The following is a 15,287-nucleotide window of genomic DNA, read 5'->3' as shown; positions in this document are numbered from 1 at the left end:
TGGGCAGCGCATGAGGAAGCAGGAATCTTCAGGAGCTGGGGCAAAGGCCCGCCGATGCTTGTCCTGCTTTCATACCGTGGCTCATTCGCCTCTGGCACAGCAGAAATCACAAAGATTACCCTGACAGGAGAAAACTGTTCCAGGGAGCAATCAGAGATCACGAGCTAGTATCAGCTACTATAAAGCTACGGCATCTCTTTCTGCTTCTTAATCCTTTACCTGTCCCCCTGTGTCTCTCTGTATACAGTAGACTTTGTTGGACGCTGTACTATCCAAAAAATGCTTCTTGGAAAGAGATTTTTCCAGCTACATTTTTGATGAAAAGGCTCATGAAGTGCAGGGTGAGCTCTCCTGTTCAAAAAGAGAACAGATTAGAAAACCTGATCCTTTTCTTTTAAACAGTTGACTGTCCCATGTAACACCAACCTTTGGCACATTTTCCTTCACCTTCCATGTAGAGCAAAGACACATTACAACACCCCAAAAGTTTTTAGGAGCTGAAACTGGGTACTGTGGGCAGCTTTTCTGTTTTCTGAGTAGAAGGGTTTGTGTGTATGATGACTGTATCAAGTGATAAGACACAATGACTCTCCAAAGGAATGAATCATGCAAATATACTGCAATAAAGATGAACAAAGGGTGTCCCTGTAAATTAACTGCACACTTGTTATTTACCTAGAACAAGTACAGTATAAAATTGAGGAGCTAACAGGATGCTTCCATCAGGTTTTTAAATGCTGTGTAAGATGGAACATGTTTTACAGCATAAACCCCAAATTCTACTTTTGTTTTGCCTCTTCTGTCCCTGCCCTGTATGTTTTCTAAAATGGACATGTCACTTTGGCTGTATAATGTTGTCATATTTAGATTTGATTTAAATCCTGTCTTTTCTCAGCTGTGCTTGCTAATGGAATCACTCATGCTTTTTATACAGTTGATCTAATAATATTTTCTTCACTGCTCTCTGGCATTATTTTTTACTTCATAGAAATCATGGCAAAACTGGCAATATAAATTGAGTCTGCATTTTAATGATATTGATGGTGATTTTCTTGTGTGCTTGTATAAGGTGGGGTTTTTTTCTCTCTTTTATACCGTGGTCATTTTAGTATACAGCGGCATGAGCATGTGAATGACTGTTTCAGTTGTAAGATTCTCTAATAAGAAGGCAGACTTTTCCAATATTACTTTGTCACTTAAACTGCTCTGCTCAGGCAGACCATCAACAGAATGTCCATAAGACATCTTCTTTTTTTTTGCTTTTTGTTTTATAAGCAAGATACTCTAGTGGCCTGTGGACTGGCCTGTTGGAAGTCCACAGTCCCTCTTCAAGACGAGGAGAATGGTGGCTCACCACTGGAAAGCACTAGGAGATGATAAGTCAGTGACTTTCGGCATTTTCTGGTTCATAGATTTCTTAGATTTCAAACGGAGATTGATGAATAGACACTTTTTATTCAGTGACAATAGTGTTTTTTTCTGGATACACCTAGAAAGAGGACAAATTATCTACTGTAACAATGACTGGTTCTGTTTTCTCTTATACTTGCACTATCTCCATGATGGCTTTAATGGGTGCGGGAGGAAGAGGCACAGTGAGTGTGTCCCTTAAGAGTGAATTTTCTCCTTGTTTTAAAGGGGATCTGAGATGCCAGCTGCTACCTTAGGAGAGTGAAGCTCTTTACAGAGGCAGCAGATGCAGTTCAGCACTGCTTTTCCTATTGTGCTTCAACTCTGACCACAGAAGAACTAGCTCTTGGGACAGAAAGTGCTCTGTTTACACTCAGACCTTGGCATTTTTCCTAAGGGTACAAATTATAATGGTGTTTTTTGTGATATGGGCACAGATCCATTATGAATTGGCTTGCACCCACCAACTCATTTTGTACAGGCCATGGAACATGCATCAAATGACAACGATTTCTGTTCATGTGCAATGTTAAGGAAATCTAGATCATTACCAGCAGAATAATGAATTCCATAGAATTGTTCCGTTGTGCAATTATATGAACTATGCTAAGACAAAGTGCAGTTTCTCAAGAATTCCCTCCCTTTTCATTTCTTTAAAACCACAGGAATGATAGATTATTAATCATGATTAATACTCTGTTACTGTGAATTATAGTGGAGCAGTGCCTGGAAATCGTAGCCTGTTTGGTAAACTTATTTTTTTGCATAGTGGGAAACTTACCTTGCATTTAAGAGGCCTAAAATATAGCCTGACATAGCTGAAGATTAAAGCAATGGAACCACCCATTTCATGTAATTAAAAGAAAAATTTAATAGATACATACATTCTTAGTCCAACACTATCGAACATTTTTTGATACTGTACAAGTATAACAGTAGGAGAAATACAATTGTGAACATCTTAATTGTTCCCGTATTTTGCTTTCTTCCTGAGAACCAAAGACTTCTAGAGCTCAGCTGTAGCACTCAGCCCGAATCCCTAAGCAGCACTGGAGTTAAGGCAGAGTTGTGCGTTGGAAGATGTTGGTCATTCTGGTTGTGATTGCTTAAGAGAATATGAATGATCAAAATGCTCTAGGAAGCAGAGGGAAGTCAAAGGAGACAATATAATGTGCCCCATGGGGTGTACATGGGCTAATTTTTGTTAGCCCCATATCTGAAGGGACTCCTAGTGTGAATGGAGAGTAAGGCACCAGAACGACATTACGGAAGGGCTCGTGTTCAGTCGGAGAATTTCATTTCCTTTGAGATAACTGGTCTTTAACCTTTCGGAAGCACCCTGAGGCCTTTCACGTCCAGTCTTTTGTGTGCAGTACAATATTTAGCAAATGACAATTTCTGCTGTAAAGAGTTGACATCCTAATCTGTGTTGTGTCTTGAGAACACAGTGAAAGGAGGTGAAAAGACATTTTCCTCTCAAGGATGAGACTGCTGGGTCATTTCCAAGAGGAGATCCTTAGAGAGCATCCCATGGTCCCTTCCTGTAGAAGGTAGCAATATAACTCTTCCTTATTATCTCTGTCTCTCTCTTCCCCCAACCAATCTGTCAGCGCATTTCTGGTGCTGAGGAGAGGCGTCGTGTCGGAGCGATGTTCCCGTTTGCAAAATGGTAACTTCTATTTGTTGTTCTGAGGAGCCGGTTTCACACGCTGCGGAGCTGACATCTCTCTGGGAGCACAGCTGAGTCCAACATGTTCAGAACAGCCATCCACCCAAACGCCTCCTACTCAAGTGCTCAGACCTTCCTTCCTTCCCGGTAAATAAAAAATACAGACAGCCTTGAATTGTTCCAAATATTTCTGTTTCACTGGAATGTCTACCTATGTTCAAATCTGATAAATGGGTATTTGTCTGGCCTAGGAAGTCAGTTTAGTGTGGGAAAAGGATGGCTCTCCAAAGAGGAAACCCAGTTTCTGGAATAGTTAATGGAAAAGTCTGACTGACTTTCTCTGGTGTCAATGTATTAAAGGGTTTCTGTGTGTCATGAAAATACAATGTTGCAATTAATAATTTTCTGACAGAAAACAAAGTCATCATAAGCTGCTGCTTCTACTACATTGTACGAAATAACACGTTTTTTCAAAGTTTTGTTGCTCATACAGAAGGCCTCTTAAAATCTACTTCCTAAAACAGGAAACTGAGCAATGTGCCATTGTACACTTCAGGCAAGGAGATATTGCTGCATTATTTAAAACACTGCCATTCACTACAACAGCAGCTCTCAATATATCCCACCGTGCGATTCAATTCATATTGTTGGGACATCCTGTCTAGCTGTGGCTATGGCTGTGACCATTGTAATTCTGTCTTTGACCTTACCCATGCCCTACAGTAGACATGACCTCAGTTTGCCAACCTATGGATTGCAACATGAAAAAAAGCTCTTTTGAATAATGATTCCTAGGAAAAGAGCTGGAAAAAAAAATATGTTTGTGCCAGTAGTCCTTAATTCAGCTCCACAGATGATGCGTGGAGACCTCACTTGCCATGGGTGATCCCAGTATACCTTGAAGGTTCAGAGCTGGAACAAGACATCCTGGGTTGCAAGAGAAGTTCCCCATCTCTGGGTCCCTCACTGACATCATTTTGGGGTGTGCCACCCTCTGGTTTTCTCTCTTGGTCTTCTTCCAGCCATTGCATGTGAATTGTCCCCTTTTGGATGGCAGCATCAAGAGCAAGGACTGCCAAGGTGCATCTCTATTGGTACTTCTCTGAGAAATGGTATGTGGGGCAAGTTTTCTCCTTTTCTGACACTTAGATGCTTTGGGTCAGTGTCTTTATTCATACATGCCTACTTGCCACTTTCTCGAGGACAACGTAGGGTAGAAAGTAGAATGATCCAAGCCTCTGCGGCCCAATACATTGCACTGAGATTTTAGTTGTGAGGCTCAGTATTGGGAGATTTAAGATCAAATATCTATGGGAGAGTGCAAACTGAAGCAGTAAATCTCAGCATTGCCCAGCCCAGGGTGTGCAAGACCAGGGCCTCCTGGATGGTGGTGGTTAGTGCTTTCTGGGGTTGGGTCCAGACCCAGCTGGGAGGCTAGTGCAGGTGTGGCAATTAAGGACTAATGACTTTGTTCTTTTAGGCGGCTACAACTCACAATGTGAGGTCACAATTAAAATAAGCAAACCTCTTTTATTCCCCACTGATGTCCTGGAAGGAGCCCAGAAAGAAGGTATGCTGGGCCGCTCGCTGCATTTCTAAGGTTTGCTGTCCCTCGGTCACTAAGCTTTGTAGGATACCTGTACAAAGATCTTTGGCAGTTCTACCTACTTCTTACTTTCTGGTTTTTTGAAAACATGAATTTTCCAGAAGTGGGGGGGAAAAAAGGAAATTCACATAAATTTTTGTTTCCATTAAATATTCATGTCAGGACTACGGGTTTGAAACTGAGATTATTAAACAAGTGGCTTCAATGACTTCAGCGATGCTGAGTATCCCAGCACCTTGTCCAGGATTTGTTTGGGGTTCCCCAGGCAATTCTGCACTGAGATCAGTGGGATTTTGGGGAGAAGTTTTAGTGCCTATACAAAGCAAACACTGTCTTGGGTGATAGTCTATAAATATCTAACGTGAGCAAGCAACTCTGTATTCTCCTCTGTGCTTAATACATGCATTCTGCACCCTCAGGCAGCCGAATTTACATGCTTTTGTTGTCATATGTGTAATGTGCAATATGTATTTCGTTTTTATTAATCAGACCTGCCATCAGAAAAGAGATAGAGGGAGTTTGAAAGCACAACCAGGATAGATACTGTCATTTTGTAATCTTTTGTGCACAGGTGGAGATGCCTGTTTCCACTAGAATAGGTGGCAACACTCTGCTGCTTGCAGAAATCTTACAAATGAAAATCAGGTAAAGGAGCTACTGGCTATCCACGGGGTAATTCTCCTCTGGAAGCGTGCAGTCAATTCCCATTTAGGCTAATTACACTTAAGGAGCCCTTTCCTATAACTAATGAACAATAGGCATAACCTGTTATTACATAACCATAGGCACACACATTAATACATTGTCGAATTGCACTACCCTGTTAAAATGCTTCCTTTACAAAATTCACTGGAGATTTTTAGAGACATTTGCTGTAATTACCGCTAGCATGGTTTCTAATTCATTTAATTTTCTTTTCTACCTAAACCGAGCATGTAAGTGTGTTTTAAGAGATTGAATAAATAAATTTTTAATTATAAAATGATGCTATATCATACATTATTAATAATAACCAACAATGTGTAATACATGTTTAGGTATGAATCCATTAGGAAGATGAACTAAGATATATCAGTCCTAAAATAATGTCCTAATTTGTCCTGTGTTTATGAATGGGGAAATCCATGTTTAAAGCAATTAGAGGTTTATAAAAGCCTTGCATTGACAGTGGGTAAAGCATCGAGCACACTTGGCACTTAGGAATTCTGTTGTCGTCTATGGCAAAGGAGAAGACCCTTTTTTGCCCTTTATTGGTTTCAGCAGTTTGTGAAATCATACAACCAGAATGGTACAGTTATACGGACCTCCAGGGTGGGAGCAGCATGATGCACATAGTCCTGGTTGGCAAACACTCTGGTTATTATTGTTGTTATCTTAAAAAAAAAAAAACAAAACATCCTTTGTACTCTGTCAGTTCATTTTCAGGCAGTTTTGAGGAATTTTGTCACTTAGTTTCCTATTAGCGATAGCAGACTTCGGAAATCTCCATGGCAAGTTCCAGGCATTCACCAGTCTCGTGGCAGGACTCAAAAAGGCTGCAATCAATGTCACAGTCACAGTTGCAGTCGTTGTTGGCATGGTCTTCGTTGGACGTCTGGTAGTATCTATTGGATGGACAACAGGTATCTGTCAGCCAATGTTCACAGGTATCAGGCAGCATTATAAGAAAGTCCCAAAATTGGCAGAACAAGCAGGCCAGGATAAGTGTTGCGCATTCATCTAAGAAAAAGGAAAAGCAGCGAGATATAAGAAAAAGGGTATGCTTGATTACCCAGGTTCAGGCTAGCGTGACTACACAGAGATGAGATGCAAGACAGCACACAGGGTAGGCTAAAAATACATTGATGATAACTACTTCCATAAAGTCAAATGAAAGGATTTATTTTATATGTTGTTTGTTCTGGAAAAACAACAGCAGCATGAAGATAAGTTGAATGAAAATATTCTGTGGCAGTGAAGTTCAGAGGAACAAATACTCTGAACCAACTTTACGCTTGGACTTGATCTTAAAGGTCTTTTCCAACCTGAATGATTCTATGATTCTCTACTCTTCAAGTGTTTGGGCTATAAATTTCAGCACAGGAGTGAACCTCAAGCAGCAGGGATGCTCTGCTGGGGGGTTTGCAGCCTTGCAGGAGTTTAGAAGTGCTGCTGCTTTGCGATGCCACATGTGCTACCTGACCAACACACCTGACACAAGTTTATTTTCTTTTTCACAAGGGTTTGCAATTAAAGATGAAAATCATCAGGCTGCTCCTGCTATTTCTAGGAAGGAAAAAAAAAAATCAACAAAAAATACCCTAGAAAACTTTCAGAGGCATTTTTGCCTGCATATGAAGGGTTTGGAACTGAATCCTTCTTATTTAAACAATTCCTTTCTGGGATATAAGTCTGTTACGGTCTGAATCAATCCTTGCTGGAAGGCAGTGCGCAAACACCCAAAGCTTTTGTGGAGAGTGGATCAGGCCCTCAGACTCTCCAGGTCTAGTTCTTGCTTTTCAATGTGGTCAGTCTGGATGCGTGGGATAGGGCATCCCTGGCTCATGAATTCGATATGGCATCTGGATAAGGGCTGAGATGATCTTACGAACAAGACTAAATCCACACACACGGGGGGAAAAAAGAGTACGTATTCATCATCTGCTTATAGTTTTCTTTCTAAAAGTATTCTGTTTCAGTAAAAATGTTTAAGGGTAGCTAGATTGCCTAACCAAAGACAGGGAGAAAAAACAACTGTGGGGAACATCATCTACAGAGGGCAGCGTGCTGATCGATTCTCAGCCCAAGGTCCTTCCCCTTCCCCACCGAAATGGGCTTCTCACCTTTTCATTCACAGACTTGCTAATTTTTGAAAGGAGACAAAAGTTTGGAAAGTTGTATCAGCTAGGATGTGTGCCTGGAGCCAGTGAATATACGTGAAAACTTGGTCACCATGACAAAAACTTTGTGTTATATTTGTTCCCCTCAAAAATCAACTAATTAACTCCCCACCTTTCAAACTACAGCATCTGGGGAGGCTGCCTCCGGGTGCAGCAGGGCTCGGAGCAGGTGTGAGATTCTGACTGTGTGAATCCAGTTGGAGTGCAAAGACCCAGACCTTTCAATATTTTTTTTCCCTCCTTGTTTTTGGAAAGGAAAAATGCCTTCAACAATATGAATGCCTTTTCATTGGTTCTTTCAGGAAAGCATATGGTTATAACCACATTTCTTGCCCTAGGATGACTAACTGTGAACTCATTCAACTGCGTTGGTTCTGTTGTGGCATTTTCTCTCTCACGTAACATAAAGTTCCCTGCCAGGAAGTTTCCAGAATTAAGCTTTTTTTTTTTTTTCTTCTTTTTAAGAAAGCTTTCTTGATGAAAAACAAAATTAAAAAATCAGTCCAGCTTCTTTATAAAAAAAAAAAAAAGGCAGTTAAAGCAGGTAGCAAGAATAAATAGCATGTGATTGAACTTCTTTCTGAGTAGCATATCATCACCAATGTTATCAATTTTAATACTTATTTAAATATGTCAAGATCTATTTAAGTTCAGACAAGCACAACTAACTTCTAAGTCAATTCTGTAGAATAAGAATGACTAGATTTTGGTGATACTTAGTAAATTCATCCTTATATTTTTTTCTAACTAAATTAACTGAAATAATTATAAAATTGAAACATTGTATAAGGTGACACCATTGCATTTAATTGTATGAAATTTACACTGTAGAAAATATAATCGTTTTATCCAGTAGTCCTTGATGTAATTAAGACTATTCTTTTAAGATATCTTATGTTTATGAAATTTCCTTCCTATACATAGGTGCGAGAGATTAAATGCAAAATTATATATCGATTAAGGATCTTTCTTTTTTTTTTTTTCCTCTCCAAAGATCTGTTTTCTAATAACAGGTTTTTTCCTGAATGTGTTAACCATAGTGTTGCTTATGTAATCTGGAGAGAATAGATATGGGCTCCATCCGGGAAAAAGAGCACACAAAAAGAACAAGATTTTAATAATAAAGTAATGTTTCAGCACAGAGTCTGTGATGTGCAGTAAAGATGCTTTTAAATTCCCATCAGAGCACACACCATGAACTGTGATAATGGATGTAACACATTTCGAAAAATCTGCATGTGTGAGGCTTTTTTGTCCTGTTTTAAGTGGGGTAATGTATATAAATAATGGATATTAGCAATTAAACATCCATTCCTATGCATTCATTTATATATTTGAAAATAAATTAGCCACAAACTGCATAAAAGAAGATGCAATCTCCTGTTTTCTCGTCTGTTTTCCCTGCTGTTTGCGAAATGGCATTACTGCATTTATCTCAGTGAGAACAACGACCTCAGCTCTCAGTTTCTACATTAGTAGATTAATTAGCACACGAGAAGAACTTCTAATAATTTTGCTAGCCTGCCTCATCTCTAAATTTTCCTGCTCTTGTTTGGTGGCTGTCAGCTCACCCTCTGCTCACGCAGATGGTCCCCCCAGCAAACCTGGTCCCAAGCTCGCTGAAGCCACGATGGTCACCCTTGGTGGGACCTACGAGCTTTGGATCTGCTCCTCTCTGAGTGCGGGGAACAAAATAATCACTGATTTCCTCAGCTATTGCTCTGCCTTCAGAAGTTCTCCATGCACCAGCGAACAGGATTTGGCCTTGTGTGTGTGGAATAAGCAGCAACTTGTCAGAGTAGAGTGAGTGGAGTATGCAGTGACAGTCACAAATCTGGCTTCCTTTGGTTTTCTTGGCTTCCATCCAGCCCTTAACATTATTAATTGAGCACAGATTGGGGGTTTTTTTGCTAATTTCCTTCACTTTTAGCTTTTCTAAGGAGTATGAAATCTGTTATTTGCATCACATGGTACACACCTGTGTGCCAGTAATGGTTGAGGGGCCTGATCAGATAGTTAGCAAACTCAGAAAACAGTGAGTGTCTGGACTAGAGGACAAGTCCCCTAAATGACATCAATACTTCAGATCCTTCACTGAAATGAAATGTATTCTAATAGATGTATCGGAGACAGCCTTTTTATTATGGGATCAGCGATACAATAGAGACGGTAATGGTTCCTGGAGAGCGTGGCGGTTTATTGTGTTGATCTGTGTTTAGAAATTCTTAGTTTAGGAATTGTTAAATGATATACATGATAGATCCCAGCTCCATTGGATATAACACGCTAGTCCATTATTGCAAAAGGCACTCATAATAAACTTCAAAAATGCTTCTCAGAAGCCCTTGTTTTCACATCCACAGGAATAACCAGGAATAGCCGGTTCTCAGCATAATTCCACTAAAATCAGGGGTGTTATATTATTTAGATTAGCAGGAGTCATGCCCTTGGTCTGTAATGGGTGTTTACAGCCAATTCTATTCCTTAACTCTTGGTTATACTATTGCCTCTGAAATTCTTACAAAAAATAATGCAGGTATTCGGCTCTTTAACCTGTGCTTTTACACAACGAAAAGGATCAGCTCCTTTTTGGAAAAGGTAAGACAGCTCTGATTGTTAGCCCCAGAGCAAGCTACGTTTTAACAATGTTCATTTATGAAAATGCACTCGAACTGTTGGGCTTCTGCTGAAATTTTGGTCTGTAACAACCTTTCATAGCGCTTTGTTTTCAAATATGCTTTTTCAAAGCACGGAGCATACTGAACTAACCAGAAGCCCTATCCGTCTGGTCTATCCACCTGGGCCAGACATCAGAGACAGTTCTCTGCAGAAGCAGGGCAGAGTATGAAGAGAGCTCCTCATCCTGACCCACGTGAGTTTTGCAGTGTGGTCAGCAGAGGGAGGATTTCTTTGATGGGTCAGCAGAATGGCAGGGTTGGAGGTAATGGTCCATAGAAGAACTGCACCTACAAGTCCATAGAAGTAATATGCTGACCACCAAACACAGCGTCTGTTCAGCAACCACAGCAGCTGCCGCGGTTCCAACGGCAAAAGTAACAGCCTCTGCTGTTGGAGAGAAATGTGTTCATGTGAGATACTCTGTTTATCTGATACCGACACTAGTACCTCTGTGCAAACGCTCATGACAAAAGTACAAATGCTCTGTTGCACAATAGGCTCTAAGCTCCTCTTCTATGACTTTAATATCACTGACAATTTAAGATCATCTTCTACAGATTCTCATCTCTCACAAAAATGTCTGCAGGGCAACTTAATACTGCTTTTGGCTATGTTCTTGAACCTCCTGTTCAGCATGTAAGCATTTATTTCAAGTTAGATACACATAGTGCTCTTCCAATGGGCGTTATTTAGAAACCAGGCTAAATGTTTTATCTGTTTTATAAAACATACCGTCACTGTCTCTCTGATGTACTGATGCGTCATCTTCAATGTAAGTGAATTCTCTGCATTTCTCCAGGGAAGCAATGGATGATGTGCTTGCATCTGACAATTTCTTCTCCTTTTTGGTACCCTTTGATGAAGTGTCTGTGATGCTGAATTCTGCGACAGAACTCATAACAATACCTTTCATAGGCTTTTCATCTGTATGTTTTTCATTTGTAAGCTGGTTATCTGGTGGGATTAGGGGAAAAAAAAAAAAAAAAGGCTTGTTTGCGATACTGAGAGAGAGATCTGAAAGAATAACATATGCAGAATTTCCAAGCCTACAGTTGTTTACTTCCAAGGCCTAACACTACTTATCTAATGATTTCAGTCTCATTGTGCAAGTAAAGTTTACTCATAGTATAAGTATTTGTGAACTTGCATTCTAAGGTTTTCTCTTAAACCCAGAGGACTTAGAGGCTAAGCAATAATTCAGTTCCACTGAGTGGGATCAGGTTAGGAAAGAGATCAAAACTAATGCCTCAGTCGACATCTATTTCGAGTGTGATATCCATCCTAACTTCAATTTGCAATATAAAAGAAGGCAGAACAATTATCTTGTTATTTTTCAACAGCAGCTCAGTTTCCCTAAATATAGAGCCAACAATGTGTGCGTAGGCGGTACCTAGATGCAGATGTGCCAGCTCGCCATGGCTCATACTCTTGTAGCAAAGAAAGACAGATGGTCTCTGTTTAACATCCAGATTCATCATTTCGTAACTTCATCCACACTTGTGTTGTTGGCCTGGAAGTCAGCTAGAAGATGGGATACTTCACAAGCTGTCAGCGTGCCAGAAAGGCAGCTCAAAAACCAGAAGGAGAGCTTAATTTTAAGGCACAACTAGGGGAAAGGTTAAGAAGAGTTCTGAGCTCAATTTATTCTTGAAGAACTTCGCAGGCACAGATAAACATGGGTTGATATATAGTTTCACTTACTCTCCGAAGTGATCAAGAGGCCAAGAAACGCAGTCATTCTCTCTATGGCTGGGATGATAAAACCTCATCAATTCTTATCTACAGCTGATTAACTCCTACACCTCACATCAAGCACAGCCTCACTTTTTATCTTACTTAAATCTTGTGATATGCTGGCTCTTGAGCTATATACAGAAAATCAATCTTTACAAACACCTCAGTTTTGCAAACATTACTTTCTGAGAGGAACAGTAAGTGCTTTAAAGCAGTTAGTCTGCACTCTGCTGCAAGGAGCCAGAAGCGAGACCCTGCATATCTTGTTTTTCAGGTACCTTTGGCCCCTGACATACATTAAAGAAAAGGCAAGAAAAGGTTGATAGAGAGTGAAACCTTGATGAGACTGCAGTTATGTCCCATAGTAGCCTTGCAGCCAAAAGGAAGAAACGTGGATGGGATGGGTAGGTGAAAAACCACTGGGACCTTCAGGCTCGAAGCAGGGGAAGCAAGGATTTGAAGCCTAACTGGTATCTGGAGCAAGTCCGGTGAAGGCCACCAAGGTGATAAGGGGTCTGGAGCACCTGATGTATGAGGAGAGGCTGAGGGAGCTGGGCTTGGTTGGCCTGGAGAAGAGAAGGCAAAGAGCGGTGCTGGATGCTGTCTTCCACTTCATAAGCAGGGTACTGGAGACACCAGACCCCAGCTCCTCCCAGCAGTGCACGGAGCTAAAAGGACAAGAGGCCACTGTCACAAGCTGCAGCAAGAGCAATTGGGATTACATATGGGAACAAATTCTTCATCATGGGAGGTGTAAAGCATTGGGGCAGCCCCCGGTGAGGCTGGGGAAGTGTGGAGATCTCAGCTGGGCATGGACCCCAGCAACCTGCTCTTACTGCAGAGTTAGCCCTGGTTTGAGGCAAAGGCCAGATGGGGTGACTTCTGGAAGTTCCTTCCGAGCTTATTTTTCTGTGATTTCTATGATTCTGTTTACTTACAGAATGAGTGAGCAATTCCTTTAAATTTTTACTCATAGTCAGATCTCATGCTGGTTTAGATCATCATCATGGAGTGAAATATGTAGAAGCAGAAAAGCTGGGTAGAGGTTAGCAGAGTAAGACCTTGGGAGAGGATAAGAAGAAATACTAAGCTATCATTTTCACTTTAACTTTAAATCACGGCTTTAAAAATGCGTGTTAGCAGATGTTTTGGCTTGATTTTGAACTTGTAGTAATGACAAAGTCTACTATGAAGGAAATGTGGATTTTCCCTGCCGTGGAGAGTTTACAGATTGGCCTTAGGTAGGGAGCGACCGGTGGGATAGACAGAAGTGGAGGGAAGGGGACACTAAGACAGCAGTGACACAGTGAGGAGTCTCAGAAACCTATAACTGTCAGGTTTTGTGAGTGTTATGACAAAGGAAAGCCACGGGGGAGACTTGGTAAGGGCAGGAGAGCTGGTGGCTTCTCCGGGTGTGAAGCAGCAACGTGAAGCACAGCAGTGCTCGCCTGCAGGTTGTACACTTGGTTGTAGGAAACCAGCATCCTGAGCAAAGCACATCCGATTTTGCACATCTGTGATAATTTGTTGATGGTTTTCGCCCCAGAGTAAGGAAATACAGCTTTTTTTTTCCCCTCTCTGACTTCTTGGCCAGCTCTTGAGTCCAAAATGTGAAAATCATGCATTTTGGATGTACTTACATGTACAGTAACCACTGTTTTCCAGTGTTTATAAATCAATGACATACCGCAATTTTTCCTGCACTTTCATTCAATAACATACCGTTTCCAGGAAAAGTTGTGCTAATTGAAGTAGCAGAGCTCTGGAGGAAGCAATGTCCCATGTATGCATTGGATTTATTGGATAATAATTGATCTGTGAGTCCAAAAGACACATGTCCCACCTGTTATTCAGGTGCCAATCTTACAAATGGATCTTGTTTGTCCCGGCTGAGAGTACACACGGGCTGAGCAGTTGAATACAAGCGGATCAGATTGAAAGGCCTGGGCAAGAATGACGCTTTCTATCATTTTCCACTTTCAAAATTGGCCCCAAAGTCTAAACCGGATATATTTTAAATCACAATATATCTGTTGAGTTCCCCATTTCTACAACAATACAATGGCCCACAGATTGCATTTAAGCATTCAGCAAATGAGACTGAAAAAAAATCAGATCCAAGTAATCAGTAAATGCCAGACTAACATTTACTGTATCCACTGACTTCTACTATTCATGCTTCGAGTCAATTTTTATTCTTCAAGTGCTGTTGAAGAGAAATCAAAACCAGAAATAGAAAGGCATAGACATAACCTGAATTTTTCAATACAGCACCATCAAACAAATGGGTAACAAAAGCTGTCATTCAAGGACTCTTCTGTTTGTTAAAGCATAACTACATCTTTGAAAATACAGTACATTTTAGTGTCAGACTCTTAGTTTGAAAAGCTCCCTTTAAGTAATGTTATACTTGTCTTGTACAGCTAGATCAAGTCTTCATGCAATCACCGTAACAAGCAACTTGCTATGACAAGCGAGATCCTTGCTTCCAGAAAACAGTGCGATAGAGGCTAAAGCAGTGTACAATTATAGGTCTCCATTTCGTTTTTATGCAATTACCTTCAGTTCAGCTGTGGGTCCATCTACATTATGTCTTTTATCAATTTAATGTTTGCACAAAGTGTCTAAAGAACTAAAGATTATGCTAGACCAGCATAAAAAAAAAAGTGGTTAGCACTTTTTTTTTTTCTCTTTTAGAGTTTGTTGCTGCATGGAACAGTAGTAGTAGGTTGAGAGCTTGGAACAAATAAGTGGAGACAAATAGGCTTTAAAAATATATTACGTACAACTGATGTTATTTATGATTATTGTTAAATGAGAATATAAAAAAAATTTAAATTACAATTAGAGATGGGCAGACCGTCCAACTTTGCTACTGTCTTTTAAAAGCCTGTGTTCAGCTTCCGATATCCACAAATGTTTGTGTTTTTACTGTGTAGACATCATCCACTGAAGTGAATTAAAAGGGAAAGATAAGTGTATCATGATGAAGAAAGCTCAGATTAGTCAGTGTTAGACTGTTAGGCAGAGGCAGCTAGAGGTAAACCCCCACAATGTGCCATTTTTAAACAGTATCATGAAGTAGCAACTTTCTTCCTCATATGGGGTAACTGGGACTTGCCTTGGCTATTGCAGTAGAAGACTGGGATTGTTCACCCATGTTTGTATTAAAGATAGAGATAGCCTCAATACTCACATGAAATTTCTATTTTTTTTTAAGTTGGGCAATTCAGGCGGCTGACTACAGTGTCTAAATTCATGAAAGCACAAAGTAAATCACTTAATTTCTACCGACGCCAGCCCGAGATCC

The 15,287-nt window shown here is 40.5% G+C and overlaps 1 protein-coding gene across 1 annotated transcript in view; it reads right to left on the bottom strand.

Annotated features, from left to right (window-relative positions):
• Positions 1-5,588: 5,588 nt before the first annotated feature.
• MDFIC2 (MyoD family inhibitor domain containing 2) overlaps positions 5,589-15,287 on the bottom strand; it is a 46,708-nt gene continuing 37,009 nt past the window's right edge. Inside the window, exons 5-6 of the mRNA XM_069769910.1 lie at positions 10,976-11,197; positions 5,589-6,404 (exon numbers count right to left, since the gene is read on the bottom strand). Coding sequence (XP_069626011.1) covers positions 6,145-6,404; positions 10,976-11,197 — 482 coding nt within the window. The 3' untranslated portion in view covers positions 5,589-6,144. The remainder of the gene's footprint in view (positions 6,405-10,975; positions 11,198-15,287) is intronic.

This window comes from Haliaeetus albicilla, chromosome 24 (assembly GCF_947461875.1).
Source record: "Haliaeetus albicilla chromosome 24, bHalAlb1.1, whole genome shotgun sequence".
In the NCBI taxonomy this organism is placed as follows: domain Eukaryota; kingdom Metazoa; phylum Chordata; class Aves; order Accipitriformes; family Accipitridae; genus Haliaeetus; species Haliaeetus albicilla.
Note: the sequence above shows the minus strand (reverse complement) of the source record. Positions and strands in the feature narration are given on the sequence as shown.